Here is a 19,911-nt window from a genome sequence, read left to right as displayed (position 1 = left end):
GCACTGCCTCAGTTCAGGGGTCTCTCTCTTCCATCAGAGCACAATCCAAAGCAACTATCTAATGATATCTAATTATTATGGCACAGCAACATGTAAAATAGCTGCAGTGCTACCCACAGCCTATGCGGGCTATGCCATACTCTCTTGGGTAAAAGCCAGTGGTGCTAATGTTACCTTAAATATCTTGTACATAACTGGAAGCAATGCTTTTCAGACTTTGTGGATATAATGCCTAGCATTCAGCTACTGAGATAAAGTATTAAATCCTTGTAACAGTCATATCCCTTCCTGCCTGGCCTATGGGCTTGTTCCGGTGTGGGGGGGGGGGGGGGGCTTTACAGTTTGGGAACCTATGTTAATGCAGTGGGTAATAAATGCAGTGTATGAAGGTTTAACATAATTTTTTACTGTGCAAGTCTACTTACTTGAGATCAACTCTGGAAATATGCGTCAGCTTTGATTTGCCAGAGCCACAGGGTTCAATGAGATAGCGAGTATCCAGAACTGCCGCTCTCACTCCTCCTATGAGATGGGCCTCGTCATGTTCTACTGATACGGCTGCCAGCGCGCAGATTCCTTTTGGCAAGTCTGTTCTCCAGGACCTGCAGATAGACAAGCCGCTTAGTGACACTGATACTTTGTGAGTAGATTATACATTTATAAAATATATTATATATAACATGATTTAATAAGGCATAGGAAAAACAGTCTGCAGGACTGGTTCCATATTAAGGAAAACGATCATTCAACCAATCATTCTGTATCATCTCATTTTATTTAAAATAATAACTGTAACAGGTAAAATAATATACCTTTTTATAATACATAGCAGCAGTAGGGCCAGGGTAATAGGCTCACTATAAGTCTATATATTGTTAAACGTATACACATTATACAATGAACTGCCAAAGGTCCCATATAGAAATGTAATGGGGACAATATAAGAATTATATTATTTACCTCAAAACAACAAAGTCCCTGGAGGGGTGCGGAGCCATGCTGTTCAGCACATACTGGTACACTTCTGTTTGGTTATCCAGACTTTCTATCACTTTCGACTGCAACAAGTCATCATCCCAAAGTTGTCGTTCTCTCAAAATGCGATTAAGAACCACAGATGGCGGGGCCTCCACTTCCACCGAAACCTTCCACACTCTCAATGAATTTCCATCACCAACCTATAAGTAATAAATGGAACCAATGAACACAACAGAACACAGAGTTGCCTGCATGCACACATACACATTTCCTCTGCTTTCCTGCAGCCGACATTGATGCTACAGCCTTGTATTCAATGGAATGCAGTCTCAGCATAACAAACTGCAGACTATAATAAAAACATCACTTGGTCTCCTAAAGATCCCAAAGAGTTGTGAAAGTCAATATTTGGAATATTACTTAAATTAGTGTAGGGTTGACTTGTTTCAAGGGTTAGTACCATCAGCTCAGCAAAAGGGGCAAATAATTAAGGGTTTGATTCACTTTGACCCCAGTGCAATACAAGCGCAAGAAGGTTATGTATAAAAAGGCATTCAGTTTGCTGGGAGCAGTAACCCATGACAACCGAACAGCAGGCAGCATTTACTAAAAGCAATCATCTTGTTGGTTGCTATGGCTTAATGCTCTTGGGCAAACTTAGTGCCTTTTATTACATATGGGGGTTTGAGGGCAGAAACCTGCAGTCAAGGTAAAGGGCAGAAAGCAAAGTGCAAAAAACATGGCGGATTGTCGCTGCTGTTTTGCACCCTGTGCTACACAAAGTAAATAACCCCCATAAAGATTTCAGTGGCAATTTACATTTAAAATTGTTGAAAATATTTCATTAATTTACACCCAAAACATTTACCTTTTTGTAAGCAAGGTCAGTGTTCTCTGCGCTGGAGAGGGACATCCATCCCTTGAACTTCTCCTTAGCTTCCTTCTGTAGGCCCTGAATTGTACTCTCAAAGTACGTGCTCACGCTCCCCCCTTCCTCTTCCAGTTGCTTTCCTAATTCCTCCATTGTGAGGACGTGCACATCAGCTTCGACATAGGAATTGCGGGACTGGGCTATAACGTCATGTGGAATCTGCAAACAACACAGAATAGCAATCAGCAGCAGATACAGAATGGGTTTCCATGCAACATTTCCCTTACTTCTGTGAGTATTCCCCAAGTACTAGAGGGATGTGACTTTGTTAACACTGATCTACAGTGTAGGACAAGTCAAAGGTAAGGATTTAGGAAGGGAGGAACAAATATATATGAATATATGTATTTATATGAATATGATGACATAACCAGGAGCTTGCTGTTTTTACCAGTGAGCCATAATCGAATGTAAAAAGATTTGGGGAGCAAGACAAGAATAAAAAAATTCTTGGGGCCACCTAACATGGGCTGTGATTGGCTATTTGGTAGCTTCTATGTGGACTGGCAGCCTACAGAAGGCTCTATATGGCAGTAAACCAGTTGCCTCCAAGCGAGGAATTCAAAAATAAATCCTTCTTTAGGGCCACTGGGAACAATATCCAAGAGGCTGGTTGCTCTCGAGACACTGGTTGGGGATCACTAGTTTAGAGGATGCAAGCAAATACCAACTAACTCACCTCAAATAACCTGTTGCACTCCATTATCATGTGTGCCAGGCCCTGAGTAGCTGCAAAATTCTCATTTAGGTCCTTCTGATCCGGTCTTCCTGTTGCATATTTTTTCTGTATTGCTCTGTGGAAGAAAAATAAAGAATACATTAGAATAAACCAGTCATGGCATTTCCCATGCATAACCAGCTATGAACCAGATTACAGGATGCACTGTATGGGCACTAACTGGGCACTAACTGGGCTGATACTACGTTTGGGCCATAAGATATTGGGATCTGCAGAGATATACATGGAACCACTTGTACCTGTACCACTTGTAATTCCAGCATCATTAGAAGAGAATGAATATCCCTGGCTTACATTATACTGGACAATCCCTTCTCAAAACAACACTTTTATTTATAAGAAACCTCCTAGGTAATGTGACTTTTTATTTTTAGTGTCATTAGGTGAGAAATGATTCAGAGAGGTAGCTACCTTGGAGAGTTGTCCTTCTTTAATAAATTGAGATGGAACAGTGATGGCGCCAAACATACAGCGAGATTCATCGGGGTCATCTGATTCTCTTCCACCGAGGTGACATCACTGAGAAAGCACAGAAGGGTCTGCAAGACCTCTCGGTTTTCATCTGACATCAGCATGATAGCCGACTGCACAGCCTGGAGCCTCTGGTCTTTGGGGACATCTGCACAAATTCAAGGGGACATTGCACATGTGATTAATGAGCAAGAAAACCACAAGCAACTTATGTGACTATGTTGTCTACACGTCTTTTAACTTTTCTTTTGCAGTGATGGAAAATCAATAGGACAATAGGGAACTGTAAGAAGCAAAATAAAAGTTTTTACATTATAATTTGTGGGTGGGGGGGTGTGAAGGTGACAGAACAATTACTGCCCCATTCCTTAATGGCTGTTATTTATTTATGGAGAAGCAATGGCCAACTTCTGCCAGGTGATCACTGAGACAGCCAATAAAAAAGGCAATTCTTTGGGAATTTTAATCTTTTTAAAGCAATGGCATAGTTGTCTAGCATCAACATATTCAGCATAGGGAGAAAAATCGGTGGGCCCAGTTCTCATGTGCCCCACCAACCCAGAACCATGGATTACCATGGCAAAAGATACACTGTGGTTGGCACAGGCAGCAGCATGGTACAGCTTAGCAGTATGAGTTTGGGTGGGGGGGTGGCGTGATGGGACGTGTTGAGGAGGGAGGGTGCAACTGGGGGATTGGCTACAACATGGGGGCCTCTGTAGCTAGGGTGGTGGGCCCTTGAGGTGGCAGCCCTGTTGGGCCCAGCACACCCCAGTCCCACACTGAACATAATGCAATATATCATAATGTACAACCCCTGTTTTGGTTGGGATGTGGGCATTGTAGTAGGTTTCAGCTCTAGATCTAGATCTAACTTTTGCTTGGTTAGTGATGCTTCTACTAAAGCATTGTTTATTATTAGCTTGTTAATTAACCTAGAGATTTGCAGAAGGCTGGGGAAATCCATCTCATTTAGACCCACCCCTTCTTATCTAGCAAAATGAAAGCACATAACCCTAAACAAGAAGAAAGAAACACAAAGGAAAATCACTCCCTCCGCTGTGCTGAAACACAATATATGCAAAATGAGGCGAAAGCATGTGTTACGTCCAACAATGGGAAAACCTGAATACGATTACAGGAGCCGGTGGCTTCATAGGGTTTCCAATAAGAAAGGAACCGCCTTGTGCCATTACAGTTCTTTCAATGTTTGTACTGGCCCATCAGTCATTTTATGAATGACATATGTTACACATAGATGATATTCCTATAATCAAGGAACTTACACTGGTATATATGGAGAAAGGTCTCCCCTAATTTACTGGTGAGAAGAGGTTCAGGGAGATCCCTGAAGAACTGTTTCATCATATCTGCCACATCGTAGGCGCACTGATCTTCATAGCTCACATTCTCTGATGCAGTCTCGTTCATCTGGCGCAGAGCCTGGATTCGAGATTTAACACCCGACTTTCTGAACAAACCAACCTAAGAAAGAAAATATATATATTTCATTGATGATCAGGTGCCAAAATGATAATATCGCAACAGCGAGAATTTCCCTTTTTCTACACATCAAGGTAAAACGCAACTCAATATACACAAACTTGTTATAGAGATTTGTGATATAGTTAGTGAGAAAGCCCTATTAAATAAATACGTTCCTGCAAACACCAGCTGAGCACAGCAATATGAAATAAAAGGGAATGGGCAATTCTAAAATGGAATGGTGTGCTGTAAATTCAGAAGGAAAGCAATAACGGAAAGCTTGTAAGAAGCTACAGCAACATTTACAGAAAAGGATATCAATACAGAAAATTCTTATTCTTTCCCACTATATATTACCTTTCTGATATATTGCTATTAAAATGCTGCATTTGTGGACTAAAGACATAAAAGCCCCTGAGTGTTTATCATACATACTGTCCAACTGGAGGTCAATGTGGCCCCGTCAAGGTATTTTCACAGCCCAATTCCCATCCTATGTGCTCCATAGGCTGCTGTGTTTACTGACATTATCATATTGATACAATCTGGCCCATGAACTTGTATATTCTGCTTTAACTACTGTGTGAATATTCTTACTTCTTTACATTTCCTCCCTTTCCATGCCTTTATTATAAGCCATACTTTCCATAGAGCATGGATCAACTGATAATATTAATGCTTCACTGTCCCCACCAGAATATCTTGGGGGAAATGCTCCCTTTTTAGCTATCCCAGAGAGTCATGCTTCAATGCAGCATCAGTTGGGTGGACAACAATGGCAGGTCCCCTGGGATTTCTGTGCTCTCTCCCAAGACCTCAGTTCTAAAATTACAGTATGTGGGAGAGCTCTGAACTCAGAAACACTTGTAATTATCCTGCTGCTGTCTCTACTATTTTAACATAAAAAAGCCCCTGCACTAGTGCTGTTATGAAGAAATGTGTTTAATGATTTAATATCAGTGCAGGGCACTGTTTATATAAAGAATTTTAGTTGCAACCCCCCAAAATTAGATATGAATTTAAAGCTGCAAGCACAAGAGAACCTCCTTGCACAGAAATGCGTACCTAAACATATGCAGTGTCTGCGCAGCCACCGATGGAGTGGTGCCGGTTACATTTGCAAGCCATAAAATGCCAGGCAAGGTACTTCCATTGTTACGGAGACAAGGCTGAGCTGCCACAATAGCTAACATTATGCTAACGTACCTTTACAAAGCCAAATGTCAACAGACTCAAGGGCAACAAAAGTGCCTAATGACTGGCTTGTATTTGTGTTTATTTATTATACACATCATTTTGTGTCACCATTGTTTATTGTCGTGTATCATTATGCTAAGTAATGTACGACTGCTAGGAATAATAATGAAAAGGTTGAATGTTTTGGGGCAATGACACATGGAGCTACTGGTAGCCGGCTACTTGTCGTGGCTACAAAATAGACAATACTGATAACTGTCTCTATGGGTGATTTAGCAGAGACAATTCTCAGCCTATGGCAGCATTCTGTAGCTGCAACAAGTAACTGGCTACAAGTAGCACCGTGTGTCATAGCCCTGATAGTCGTCGGCCCTGCTTACCTGATCGAGGCAGTGACTGCGGAGGAAACGCAATGCTTGCTGGATACTCTGGGGAAGAGGCTGTCCAGTTCTCTGTACATGAACCATTAAAGGCACACCAAAAATAGTCTTATCCTTGAAATCAGGTCCCTTCATCCTCTTCATAAACTTCGGCACAGACCTGGAATGAGTTTTAAACAGATGACACAATGAGACGCTATTGCCAAAGCATGCCAACATGAAACTGCCAACATAAAACTGCCAACTCAATTCATTTGCTTAATTTTCTAGTATTAACATTGCAATTATAAAACTATTTAGACCACTATATAAAACAAGTTCAATATTTTTATCACATAAAATCAATCATGTACCAAAGTTTAAAATTATTGCAAATAATCCTATTGTGAAAGCGCATCTCCCACACTCAGGTGTATTATTCCCGTGTAGGTAAAGTTGCAGACTTTACATAGGGAAGAGTGACACTATTTTCTATTGCCATATACAAGAATAAATACAATATTTATAAGTAAACCTAAAACAAAGTTGAATGTAAAATTAAAGAGAAAGCTATTCGAAGCACATTTGCGTTTACGTTCTTTATTTCTCTTAAGATCCCAAGATATAAAGGGAAATACATACAGGTATGGGATCCCTTATCCGGAAACCCTTTATCCAGAAAGCTCCGAATTACGGAATGCCCGTCTCCCATTGACTCCATTTTAATCAAATAATTCAGAATTTTAAAACTGATTTCCCTTTTCTCTGTAATAATAAAACTGTACCTTGTAATTGATCCCAACTAAGATACAAATAATCCTTATTGGATGCAAAACAATCCTATTGGATTTAATTGCAGTTTTATTGATTCTTTGGTAGACTTAAGGTATGGAGATCCAAATTACGGAAAGACCCCTTATCCGGAATACCCTTGGTCCCGAGCATTCTGGATAACGGGTCCTATACCTGTACTATAAATATGAATTAATTTTGTTACAACAACGCCACCTGCGGGTCAGTTCCGACCATGATGCAGTTGAGGAACTTCTCAGAAGAAAGAGGGCTGCTCTGATGTTCTTCTGGTTTACTTTGCCTTTAAAGCAGCCAGAGGATAGGAGGAGTTTAGGAATATGTAACGTATTTGCACTCACCATGTCCATCCGTGCTTGTTTGACAAGGAATATTTCTCCATGATGGCTGTCAGGCGAAGCAAGGAGAATTTCTGCAACAGATTGAGCTGGCCTGCAGACTGATTGCTGATCTGAAGTGATGCCCCAGAGCTGCTTTGCTGATGGGAGAGCTGGAAACTGCTCCACCGAAACCGCCTTTAGTAAATGAGCAAGGCAAACAAAAATGACAAATCAGTTGAGTGTAAGCTGTAGTAAAACCCTATTAAACAATTATATAAAGGCAGTTATGTAAGTGAAAATTGATGGTTGTGCTTTAATGGAAATTGATGCTGATTATTTCAATCTAATGTTCAAATTTGGAGAAAATGCTGTTATATGGTGACATGCTACAGGTACATAATACACAAGCAACCTTTCTACCTCACTAGCACCCAGTATCCATCATGACTGACATTATACAGAAGCCTATGTACTGAAAGGTCTGACCAAATAACCATTGTGGCAGTGGGGGGAGTATACAGGGCTCTGTAAAACCCTCAATTTCAATATAAAATTGGTCAACTTAGTAACTTACATAAAAGGAAAACTGGTGACACACTAACCTGTTTGTTCTGGTGAGGGAGGCTCCAACCCCAGAATCCCTTCTTTCTCTGGTTCCAGTAGTATCAGAGTCATTAAGCGATGTAGCGTCTCTCTCCATGTCACTCGGGGTAGTCCTACCATCAGAAATAGAATTGCCTTCAAAGTCCATGCTCATTGGGTTAGGCAAATGAAAGTTTGAGGTTCCAGACTCCCCAACAGAGAAATCGTCATCTTGAAGATCTGGCATTATGTCTTTTGACCAGTGGTACACAGACTGTTGGAGTCCATTAATGTGCTGCAAAACATCATCTAAGTGAGGAAATAAATCATCCCTATCTAAATCCATGAGATCCCCGGTGCTGGCATACAAGTGGGATCCGGGCACGTTATCATAAACACTAAGCCTGCTACCTCTGGAGCACCTGGAAGACATAATTCTTGGTTCTTTAGCACGAATACCTTTCTGCCTGCTAAGAGGAATCCCTCCACTCCGCCAGTTGACACCATAGAAGTTCTCTGTGGGAGAGAGGCTTTCAATAGAAAGTGCTTTTGGAAACGTTCCAGGTTTGTGATCCTTTGGAATATGTACAACCAAGTCTTCTTGCGAATGGAAGTCATGGTTGTGATTATGACCGGCTTTTGCTGTCCCTAAATCTGTAAAGACATCAATGTCCTCTAGGTACATGCCTCCTCGTTTGTTGGGCTCAAGAGCTTGCATTTCTTTTAAGCAAGGAGAGCTCTCAGTGCTAGTTTGTATTTCAGATACCGAATTTAGATTTCCAGTTGCTGTAAAGTTCATAGAGGAGTCTTGGACTTGGCCATTGCCAACACAGCTCATTGTTTTAAGGGGGTCAGGCTCCAGCTGTGGAATTGGTTTCAGAGGTTCAGGCTCCAGTTGCAGAATGGGCTCACTAATTACTATCGCTCCAGTTCTTTGGAGGCCTTTTGATTTACCATAGGTCCCTTTAGATCTAAGAGTCCCCATGCATTTTAGAAAAGTTTTTGTTTTATTGTGTGCAGGCTTTTCATTCTTGGCATTCAGCTTACCGTCTGAAACATCTTTAGGCCATGGAGGTAATATGGTCATGGAATTGGGATCATGAATACACATTGTGTCCGCACACTCAAATGTTTCCCTGGAAGCACTGTTACCAACATAGGAACATCTGCAGTCACTTCCACCGCTACTTCCACTGTGGATAGAACATATTTCTGGCTCACTGAGATCAGTCAAGACACTTTCACTGCTAGTCGTGTTTTTCATTTCCCCAGATGAACCAAGTCTCTCCGATCGCTCAAACAGCGAATCAATGTCATCTACCCGAGACCATTGGCGGCTGAGTCTTTGGAACCTCCATTTGTCACTGATGGCACACAGGTCTTCTTCATCTGAATCTTCACTCTAAAATAAGATAGTAGAGCATGTTTATTGGCTTGCAGTGTTTTATAAAAGCAATAGGTGTATGCTAAAAAGACTTTATTAGACTTTATCTGTATAACCCAGCTGCCTGGCCAGCTGTTAGGCCACTAATCCTATCAGAATGCCCCTTATGTAACCTACTGCAATGCCATACATACCTTTACTCTAGAAACCCTGGAAAAATGCAAGACTGGGTTGCAGTAGTTTTAAAAGGAAATTACAAAGACTTTGTTGAAGAGCAAACAGTAACTATACCTCTGAGCCTAAATTTAAACATAACCCCAAACAACCCAACTTGGCACTTGCACCTTGAGTTCATTCTACTCTGACAACAGCAATACTCTCATATTAATCATATCATATTATCCTTACAAATAATGTAACAGTTATTGACTAATTTCCTGTTATACATGAACCAAATGTGGATTAAAATGTATTTCTTCCAGCTGCTAAAGAGCCAGATCCAACAGTATTAGCTATTCCTGAATAAAGTACAAGTGCCAATTGTGGCACATTTCTTTTCAATTAGGAGACTGTTTTCTATAGTGTGAATCTGGAGTAGTCTGGCCAGCAATTCACACTGTCAATTGTTGACTATTGGCTTCTGGCCGGCACCCTCTGACTGGTGTGTGACAGACAGGAAAGGCTAAGAAGAAAGGTGTTTGAATGCTCCGCACTGCTACAGATGCTAATGATCACTTTGATTATCCAGCTCTGTGTAACCAATGCTAATCAGGAAACCCTTCAGCCCAGCTAACAAGACATGGCTAGCAGTACAGTTGATTAAAAACACAAATCAGGCATTCCATATAATGTGTGCAGTGGAACAAATGGCCTACATTTACATAATATGTACTCACTCAGGCCTACTCTGTATTATTATTACTAGGGCATCTTATAAGCTGTACCTGCACATTTCCTGTAATACAGAGTTTATAATAATGTAGGCCATGCTTTGTATTGCACTTATACTATGTGTATGCCTTATCACACTATTTACAGTATAAAATTGTGTCTTCTAGGGTCCACCAGGGAACCCAACATTGAAAGCCTACTCTCAGAACAGTTAGACCAGTGATCCCCAACTAGTGGTTTGTGAGTTGGGTTTGGATGTTGCTCCCAGGGGCCTCAAAGTAGGTGCTTGTTTTTGAATTTCTTTCCTGGAGGCAAGTGTTGATTGCATAAAACCCAGTGTAAAGCCAAACAGAGCCTTCTATAGGCTGCCAGTCCACATAGGGGCTACCAAATAGACAATTATAGCTCGTATTGGCTTCCCCAGAAACTTTTTCCATGCTTGTGTTGCTCCCCAACACTTTTTCCATTTGAATGTGGCTCACGGGTATAAAAGGTTGGGGATCCCTGACAATATTGAATCAGAAAGGGACAGTAGGAATTGCCTTTGGCTAGGGGACATTAGGGCCATTCCAACTCAGACTATATATATAGTAATGTTATGTGCAGTATAGTTTATGCACAGCCTTATACATCTGACACATAAATAAATGTATACTATAAGTATAAGTTGGATAGCCATGTTAGAAGAGACAAATACAAGAGAAAATAATGTGGTTGTAACGTCTTTTAAGAAGTGACTTATGTTACTGCTATTAAAGTGTTGCCAAAGCACAGATTATGGGCACGCAGATTGCACTATGAGCTTCCACCTTGAGCTTCATGCTGGTTGGGCATTTCAGATCCAACTCTATGACCCCGTGACCAAAACCACTGATTCCTATAGTCTAGCATTATAACTTATTACCTTTATAAATAATTGCTGAATTAAAAAAAAACACATACCTTCTTCCTTTGGAAGCTGACATCGAGTTTCATTGAGGCACACTTATTCAACGTCTTCAGTCGCCTGGAAGTAAACACACAACTTTGTATGAATAGCTGGCCCACCAAGGACAAGGAACTTCTCCGTTTCTCAATCCGCTGCTTTTTCCAAGGCTGGCCTCCCATTTTCTCAGAAACACAAAATGAAGGTAAACACTGCTCTGTAGTATAAACTGGCTATAAATGCCACTGGCACTTAGCCTGACTAACTCTGCAAACACATCATCTGTAGAACACTAACTGAACACTTGACTCCAATGATAAAGCTCTTCTACCATATATCAATGAGGTCTTAGGGAGGAGCCTTTGCTCCACAGGGTGCCAATTAGAGCAGCCACTGATCATCGGCCCAATTGGGACTTAATCCCGCCCACAGACATGTAGACTGGAGCTGGGGGTTAATGAATTAGCACATTCCGAATACAAATTGCAAACCTGCCCTTCATTCGTAGCCCACTAATTTAATCAGAATTTCCCTGGTAATCTTTTATGTTCTAACCCCGTCAGTAACAACATATCTACAAGAGTTATCTGGAGCAATTGGGCTGATTAGTTTACAGTCCCACATTGGATTGCAAATGTATGGGGACCATTGCTTGGAGATTAGAGTGACATTTATGTGGAATAATTGTGTGTGTGGTTTTAGAATGACTTCTAGATTAACACTATACAACACTTTGTGTATTCAGATTTTTTGGAAAAAAAAGTTTTAATGATATAATTGAAGCTAATTAAGATTATAACAGTTGTAATGCTACTATATAAATAAGAGTAATGACCATATTTATTATTAAGCATGTGCACGTTGAGACATGCCTCTTACTGAAAAGTGCTTCCCTTCTAAATTCATATTATCAGCCATATTATCAGTGTCTTATTTCTCACCCCTTGTGTCAGTGCCACCCCAGGCACTTGGGGTAGTGTGCAAGGTGCAGGGCCATAGGTAGGTGGAAGTACAGGGCCCTGCTTTGTCTTGTTGCCATTGGCGCTCCTTACCATGTCTGAAGGGGATCCTTATGAACCCCTCCACCTGCCTGGCCCTCATGAATGCAGAGCTGCTGAGCACCAGTAGTGCTGTATTCCGGAGTGCAATGACCTGTGCCTGTGGGTACTAGGGCAAGAAACATGGCAGTTTGCCCACAGCTTTGTAAATTAGACTTAATATTATTACTATAACTAAATGGCATTAGCACAAAGGGATGAAGGGGTGCAAAGTTCTATGTTTGACTTTTGCATTTTGTCCCTTTGGTTAAAAAACCAAAGTAGGAAACGTGATGGTTATGATACAATGGGAATCTATGTTTTCAGGTGAGAGGGGCTCCCATATGCTCCGTGTACTTGGCATTTTATTGCAGTTGTTTTAAAATGCAATGGAAAGCTTTATTCACTGTAGCCCTAAATAATAAAGCCTTAGAGCAGGGGTCCCCAACCTTTCTTACTCGTGAGCCACAGTCAAATGTAAAAAGACTTGGAGAGCAACACAAGCACCATAAAAGTTCATGGAGGTGCCAAATAAGGGCTGTGATTGGCTATTAGGTGCCTCTATGCACACTATCAGCTTACAGGGGGCTTTATTTGGTAGTAAATCTTGTTTATATTTAACTAAAACTTGCCCCCAAGTCAGGAATTCACAAATAACTCCCTGGTTTGGGGGCACTGAGAGCAACACCCAAGGGGTTGGGGAGCCCCCGAGCCACTGGTTGGGGATCACTGCCTTAGAGAATGTCAGGTTTGGGAAGGTTTCATCAGGCTGTAGCCATTATTTCTTTAGTGCCCCCTTATCAACCAGATGCTCAGCAAGAAGATACAGTAATTGGGACGACAATAGAGAGTTTTTATCAAGTTTCGTTCCAATTCTGTCTTAAAATAGGATGAAAATGGGATCATGAGGCAGATACTAGTGCTTGGAGCAGCTATAGGGCTGAGATAAAATAAGCAAATTAAAGCCATAGATTTGCGGGTATAATAAGCAAGGCCATTGATTCCATTTCTGCACGTCTGAGTCTGCTTTCAGTGGGTAATGAGGGGGCAGAGTTAGAATAATTGTTCATAGATACAGGGATATAAATAAAGAATAATGAACTAATTTATAGTAAATACAAGAATATTAGATATCAGCAAGCAGTTGCACGACTACATACAGGTAACACCGCACTGCCAAACACAATATACACACACAACACCAAGGCTAATGGCACAAGTGCACCTCCTGTTGTTCCCTATAATTTGAATGGGAGACACCTAAAGCGCCAGTACTGGCACCTTTAAGCCTGACAATTCCCTAGAAAGCTTTCTGTGCCAAAAAGCACCACAATTAATGCTTTCAGGGACTTGTCATTTTTGTTAATGGGAACAGCCAGAGGTGACAATCAGCTGAAAAGCAGTGCCACAACCCCAAGGTCACATCTAACATCCCTATATTTATATTTTGTTATTATACATATATTCAGTCATGTGACACTAGGAACATAACCAAGAACTATTTATCTTTACAGGGGGGGATTCACCTTTACGTTAACTTTTAGTATGTTTATAGAATGTCCTATTCCTAGCAAAATTGCAATTGGTCTTATTTATTTATCATTATTTATTCATTATAGCTTTTAAATGATTTGCCTTCTTTACTCCCTCCTTGTAGCTTTCAGATGGGGGTCGCTGACCTGGCACACAAAAATCTATTGCTTTCTTTGGCTACAGTTTTATTGTTACTTTTTTTTTATTTATCTTTCTGTTCAGTCCTTTAACTTTTCATATTCTGGTCTATAACTCAAGTCACTGTCTGGTTGCCAGGGTAAATAAGATCTTAGCAACCAGATAGCTGCTGAACTACCAAACCATCACTGTCTGCATCATACTAAAAGTTAAGTTGAAATTAAGCCAAACGTTTAAGGTATTTTTTTTATAATTTGTGTATGAAAAAGCAAAAAAACCCAAAAATCAAATGTTGTCTAATGAAAGAAAATGTAATTCTAAGCAACTTCCCAACATACATTCGAGGCTATTCTGTTACATGAGTTAGCAGGGCCCAAATGCCCCATACCCTGTCCGCCCCAGGTCCTGCCCCGAGGGCAGGGAAATTAACAACCTGAAAGTGAAAGGTACAAGTGGCTCAAGGCTGACATGCCTGCATGCCCTTATAATGGTATTTAATGATAAATACTAGCTTATGCTGCAGCAGTTAATATTCGCTGTATGATGGTAGCAACGTCACAACACCAAACAGTGCAGTAAACACAAGTTTTAGAGATTAAGCAGTGTGGGAAAATCAATTATTGCCCCCTATGGAGCAAGGCACACATGAAAGTGACAATCAAAACACTTGCTCCTAAACGCCATTCGCCAGATGCTCAGTGACCTCCAATGACCAGAAGAATACACTTCTATTGTTATTGATACTTTTAACAACTAAACTTTCTATTCAGGCCATCTGGAAATCATCTTCCAGCCTGTTATTTAAACCACTGCCAAGTTGCTAGGGTAGGTGAAACCCTAGCAACACAGATTTCTGCAAGAACTTTATTCTCAAGGTTGCAGGGAAAAAAATTCCTTCTTCCATCTATTGACTTTCTATGTAATTCATCTGTGTGTGAATGACACCTCCATTGTCCTGAGCCAGATAATTCCAGGGATTCTAAGCTTTTGACAGTTTGGAGAAAGGTATCTAATGTGATCCAACACCTCATCCTAGGTGAGTTTGCTTTGCCCCCTCACATACAGCCCCCTGCTGTCAGCACAACTGGAATGTAAGTCATATAGGCTGACACTGGTTGGCATAGAAGTGGTGGTGAGCAAATGGAATGTTTGTTTGTCACAGGTCTGGGCTGGCATTTAAAATAGGCCCTGACATATCAGGTACCCAGCCCTGGGTAACAGCCCCCACAAGCCCAATAAATACTCTAAACTGTCTATGGCATCTTACAGCAGCCTCTTTGGCATTTGCCAGAATTCACATATTGCCAGTCTGGGGAGGCCTGGGGAGGTATTTAATGGGCCTAGTAGGTATTGTGTTTGCATGCAAAATAGATGATCATCTTTAGACACTAGCATAGTAAAAAAGACACCTCTTGCATTCATGCATCTTTCATTTATTACAGTATTATTATGAGGGCACTGGCACGTTGGCACCTGGGATCATTTGTTTTTTATAAGCTGCTGCAGAACTTGCATGAAATAAACCCAATAGGATTATTTTGCCACCAATATGGATTCATGCAGCTTAGTTATCATCAAGTACAGGGCGCTGTTTTATTATTACTGAGAAAAAGGGAATAGTTTTTAAAAATAAGAATTATTTGCTTAAAATTGACTCTATGGGAAATGGCCTCCAGAGCTTTGTGGTTTTCAGATATGGGACTCCATCCCATAATTTCAAATACAATGCTGCTAGTCTTGTGTTCATGTTTACTCAGTCCTAACTGAATATTGTTTGCCTGACTGTACCAGTCATGGTGCTGTATGTGGCAGAGCGTTGGCAAAGATTGCTGCTGGTTGAGGTCACTGCCCAGGTAAAATGTTATGTTACCATATGGCCAGGTCGGGACTGGGAATCAGTCATAACAGACCCTGGCATTTCAAGTACACTGAGGCCCAAACAGCCCCCCACCAGCCCAATAAATAGTGACTGACTATGGCATCCCTTAGACCGATTCGCCACCTAATTAGCCCTTGCGTGGTCACTACCGACGGGCCTGCCTGACCAATATCTGGCCTGAAATCGGCCAGATATCGATCAGGCAGGTTAAAAAATCTAGTCGGATCGGGGACCGCATCAGCTCGTTGATGCGGTCCACTAACAAACTTTGCCTATTCGATCGAATTACCCTGGAATCTCCCGATATCGCTCACCTGTAGGTGGGGGATATCGGGAGAAGATCCGCTCACTTGGCCACATCGCCAAGCGAGCGGATCTGAAGGTGTATGGGGACCTTTACAGCAGCCCCTCTGGCATTTGACAGAATCAACAGATTGCCAGTGGCCTGTGTGTCGGGCTAAGGCAATATGGCTGATGTTCCTGCTGCAAAATTCTTGGCAGGGTGACCCAACTGCTAGAAAAAAAGCGTCAAAGAATAAATTCATTAAGAGTGATTCGGACACATGCAATTTGACCAGTGGGCATCACAATGATTCCTAATTTCCCCTACATCCACTTGGTAATGGCCCAGATCTGCACCTGAACAGCAGGTGTTATTGAAATGGATGGAAGGTCAGCTAGGAGCTATTTGCTACCTGCACACTGAGCCCAAATATTGTGTATATGTATGTATGATTGTATCATTTATGTATAAATGCAAATCTGCAGGGAAGGGATGAAACATGCTGGTTACTTGTACTTTAATTCTGAAAGTAGGCAGTCCCTTCTTAAAAAATCAGACTGGATTTTAATTTGAAATAGGCATCTAATTCCCCTCTGCTTAATGGGATACACTAATTAGCAATGTCTTCTCTGCATTTCTTGGCAGATAGGTTTACAGGCTGAGTGCTTAGTTGCTGGACCAAGACATCCCCACACTGGATTAACAGCAGAGCCTTTATCAGGGTCTGGGCACAACAAAAGGCTACTAGTTAGGGCTTTAGTATGCTAATGGGCTTATTAAGGACAATGAATAGTGGATGTGTAACATAATTGTCACATACTTAACAGGTATTTATCCCATCATGTTGTGAAGCAAAGCTCATTGAGCTTATCTTGTCTGGCTTTGGCCAAAGCAATAACTTGCACTTATGTTATTTTAATAAACTTTAATAAAACAGTGGTTCTCAAAGCCAATGGGCCATCAGGGCACCCACAGCACTGGTTAGGGGAATCAAGGCCATTTCTGCCCCTTAGGGTGGAATTTATGGTGAACACTTAATGGTCAGTGTAGATATTCTTGAAACTGTAACTGAATGGTAGATTTAACAATGTTTTCCAATGCCTATAATTCTGTTATTAGCTAAGGGAGCCCTGACAGCAGGTAGGATGGAAATACAGATCCACAGGTGACAAGACAACCAAAATACCCTATTTCATGCAACAAAGCATCATGTGTGCTATTGCCTCCCCTATTGCCCCCTTATTTGGACAACTCACCCTGGAGTTCTAGGAGACAGTCTCCCCTTCAGGCTGATTGGCACTAGTCTGCTACAGACACCCCTGTATCCCCTCAGTTTGCTGCTGATTTGTGGTATCTCTATGCAGGCTATGAGCAAACATTGCACTTCCTTCTGTTGGTTCTTTGTGTAGTGATTTTGTGGGGCTCGTGTTCTATCTCCATGAACACAGTAACAGACCATCATGGCAGAATGAGATGCTATTCTAATGCTGTGTCCTAAAATCAGCCCTACTTAGTTGGCAGGTTATCTACAAACAGTATCCCTGACATCTATGATAGTATCAACAAAGCCAAACACATCAAAGAGAGAAGGAAAATTGGCTGTGCCGCCTGGTACTGTGCCTTCCTTAAACAGCAGAGAGGAAAGATGTTGTTAGTGTCTATGAATGGCACATAGAGTACTAGGGAATAAAGTAAACTGTATGGCAAACAGACAAAAACGCTGCATTTCTTATCTTAAAGCGGACCTGTCACCCTAAGAAATAAGTCCAAATTATTTTCTATATTGTTAGTTGAGCAAAATAAACTTTACTTACTCTATATAAATAATATAAATCTTGTTTCCTTCCATCTCGGAATTACTCAGTCAAAGCAAGCAGGCAGCTACCATTTTGTGGGCACTGTTATTAAGACAAGCTTTGTATCATGCCAAAATCTTATTTATGTGCCACAATGGGGGACCAGATGCCCATGCCCATGCACTGGCTACACAATTAGATGAGGAGGAGGGAGGGGAAAAGTGAGATGTGCAGTGACATCTAGGAAGTGCTGAATGGAAAGCTAAAGTTATTGTCTGCCCCGCCTCTATGCCTAAGGCATAGAGGCGGGGCAAGCAATATATGAGTGACAGCTGTGATTTTTAAATGCTTTTATAATGGGTTTGGATGTGTTAATATAAAAATGAATTTGGGTTTCATGTTTAATTTGAACAGGACTTTTATTATACAGATTTTCATGTCTGGGTGACAGGTCCACTTTAAACATCCACTACTGTATAGAACAACAAATTATAAAAGGAACCAGGGTCAGACCCTGTGGGCCCCACGGACCCAAATGGGATTTTAACAACACAAGGCTTTCACCAGTCCAGAGCTCCATGGCAACTGACTCTCTCATAACCCTGCAATAGACCTGAAAAAGCTAACTGCCACCTGGTGGGTTACCATTATGGGAACCCTGGAATTGCTGCCACATTTGTAGCGCAAAAGAAGGACACAATGGTACCTTATTGCAACTATATGGACATGCAAGGAGCCTGTTCTGATGCAAGTAACATTAATGAATGACACAAATTACACCATTTTAGTGTAACTACAACACCTTAAGGGAAAGAAGCCACAGAGCAGTTTAGTCACCTGAGATAGATCTCTGCTATTGGGGGCAACAAACTGCTCCGAAAAGGGTTTCCACCAGTAACAATAGGAGTCGCCGGTGGAAAGCCCCTTGCATCGCTTTGGTAATCCGAACTTGCGGGAAGTTTCCTCCTGCTGGCAACTATGTGCAACTTTGTATTACCAAAGCGACGCAAAAAGTTTATTGTTGCGCGCGATAGCAGAGATTCCCGGCAACTCAATCGCTCTGTGGGTTATTACCCTAAGACTTATGGGGCAAGGGGTGCATTCTCTGCTGGAGTTTTTTTTGCTTCCTTATACCCCAACACAATGTCTAGATTTTTTTTAGATGTTTCTTTGAATATTAACTGAAGAAGGATTTTTATGACTTTTTAAATAGGGGCTTTTCACCTTTAAATTAACTTTTAGCATGACGTAGAGAGTGCTATTCTGAGACAATGGGCCTTCATTTTTAATTATATGGGGTTTTTGAACTATTTAGCTTTTTGTGCAGCAGCTCTCTAGTTTGGAATTTCACCAGCTATCTGGCTGCTAGGTTCCAATTTAACCTAGCAACCAGGCAGTGCTTTGAAAGAGAGACAGGAACATGAATAGAGGAGATTCTGAATAGAAAGATAAGGAATAAAAAGTAACAATAACAATGAAATTGTAGCCTCATAGAGCAATAGTTTTTGGCTGCCGGGGTCAGTGACCCCTATGTAAGTCAGAAGAGAAAGGCAAATAGTTTAAAAACTATAAAAACAAAGACCAATTGAAAAGTTTCTGAAAAAAGGTCATTCTATAACATACTAAAAGTTAACATAAAGGTGAATCACCCTTTTAAAGGGATATATTATCATTTGCCTTTTGTAATATTTCTGTTTTATTTTATATGCCCTTTTAATTCATGCTGGGAAATAAGTGAGTCTTTCTACTTTAATAACAGGGAACGTTATGAACTGAGGCTGCTGGCAGCAAAGAACTGAAAATCCGATTTAGCAGCTCTAAGACAATTATGCCCAAACAAATTTAAATGGCATGAGGCAAAATAACCATTCATTCAAACCATTATAAAAATAGGATAAGGTCTATTATAGCTCGGAATAGGAAACCAATGATGATAAACAACAGTCACAGCTGTAGTCTAGGCTAATGATGGCTTTTAAAGCAGAAGGTAATACACTCGCTTCCATTAGGAAAGGGTATCCTCAGAGGAAGGAAGAAAAATCCAACAATCACTAAACAGGAATGGTCCACCCTGCCCTGTGATCTAAATACTGGATAATGATCAGGAAATCTGCCCTGAGCACAGGAACCTGGCACAAACAAATGGAATAGGAATGGCATAAGGTGAGCTATT

General features: G+C 41.1%; 1 protein-coding gene and 1 long non-coding RNA gene across 5 annotated transcripts in view; both read right to left on the bottom strand.

The window, feature by feature from the left end:
• The window catches only part of stard13 (StAR related lipid transfer domain containing 13), a 163,714-nt gene that overhangs the window by 1,144 nt on the left and 142,659 nt on the right, over positions 1–19,911 (bottom strand). For 3 of the 4 annotated variants that reach the window (XM_031896084.1, XM_012957181.3, XM_012957180.3), the window contains 10 exons: positions 11,090–11,153; positions 7,893–9,274; positions 7,312–7,485; positions 6,182–6,341; positions 4,406–4,604; positions 3,060–3,267; positions 2,589–2,703; positions 1,847–2,068; positions 961–1,178; positions 426–602 (listed from right to left, as the gene is read on the bottom strand). In XM_031896084.1, the coding sequence (XP_031751944.1) occupies positions 426–602; positions 961–1,178; positions 1,847–2,068; positions 2,589–2,703; positions 3,060–3,267; positions 4,406–4,604; positions 6,182–6,341; positions 7,312–7,485; positions 7,893–9,274; positions 11,090–11,153 (2,919 nt within the window). Of the gene's footprint in view, positions 1–425; positions 603–960; positions 1,179–1,846; positions 2,069–2,588; positions 2,704–3,059; positions 3,268–4,405; positions 4,605–6,181; positions 6,342–7,311; positions 7,486–7,892; positions 9,275–11,089; positions 11,349–19,911 lie in introns of those variants that run through there. The other variant, NM_001045767.1, reaches the window with a different exon arrangement.
• LOC116408894 lies at positions 16,441–18,954 on the bottom strand. Its single transcript, XR_004221383.1, has 2 exons — positions 18,196–18,954; positions 16,441–17,675 (listed from the first exon to the last, which is right to left on the bottom strand). It is a non-coding gene; the product is annotated as an uncharacterized LOC116408894 (long non-coding RNA).

The sequence above is a fragment of the Xenopus tropicalis genome, chromosome 2, assembly GCF_000004195.4.
Source record: "Xenopus tropicalis strain Nigerian chromosome 2, UCB_Xtro_10.0, whole genome shotgun sequence".
NCBI lineage: Eukaryota > Metazoa > Chordata > Amphibia > Anura > Pipidae > Xenopus > Xenopus tropicalis.
The sequence above is the reverse complement of the archived record's forward strand: the minus strand, read 5'-3'. Positions and strand labels throughout refer to the sequence as shown.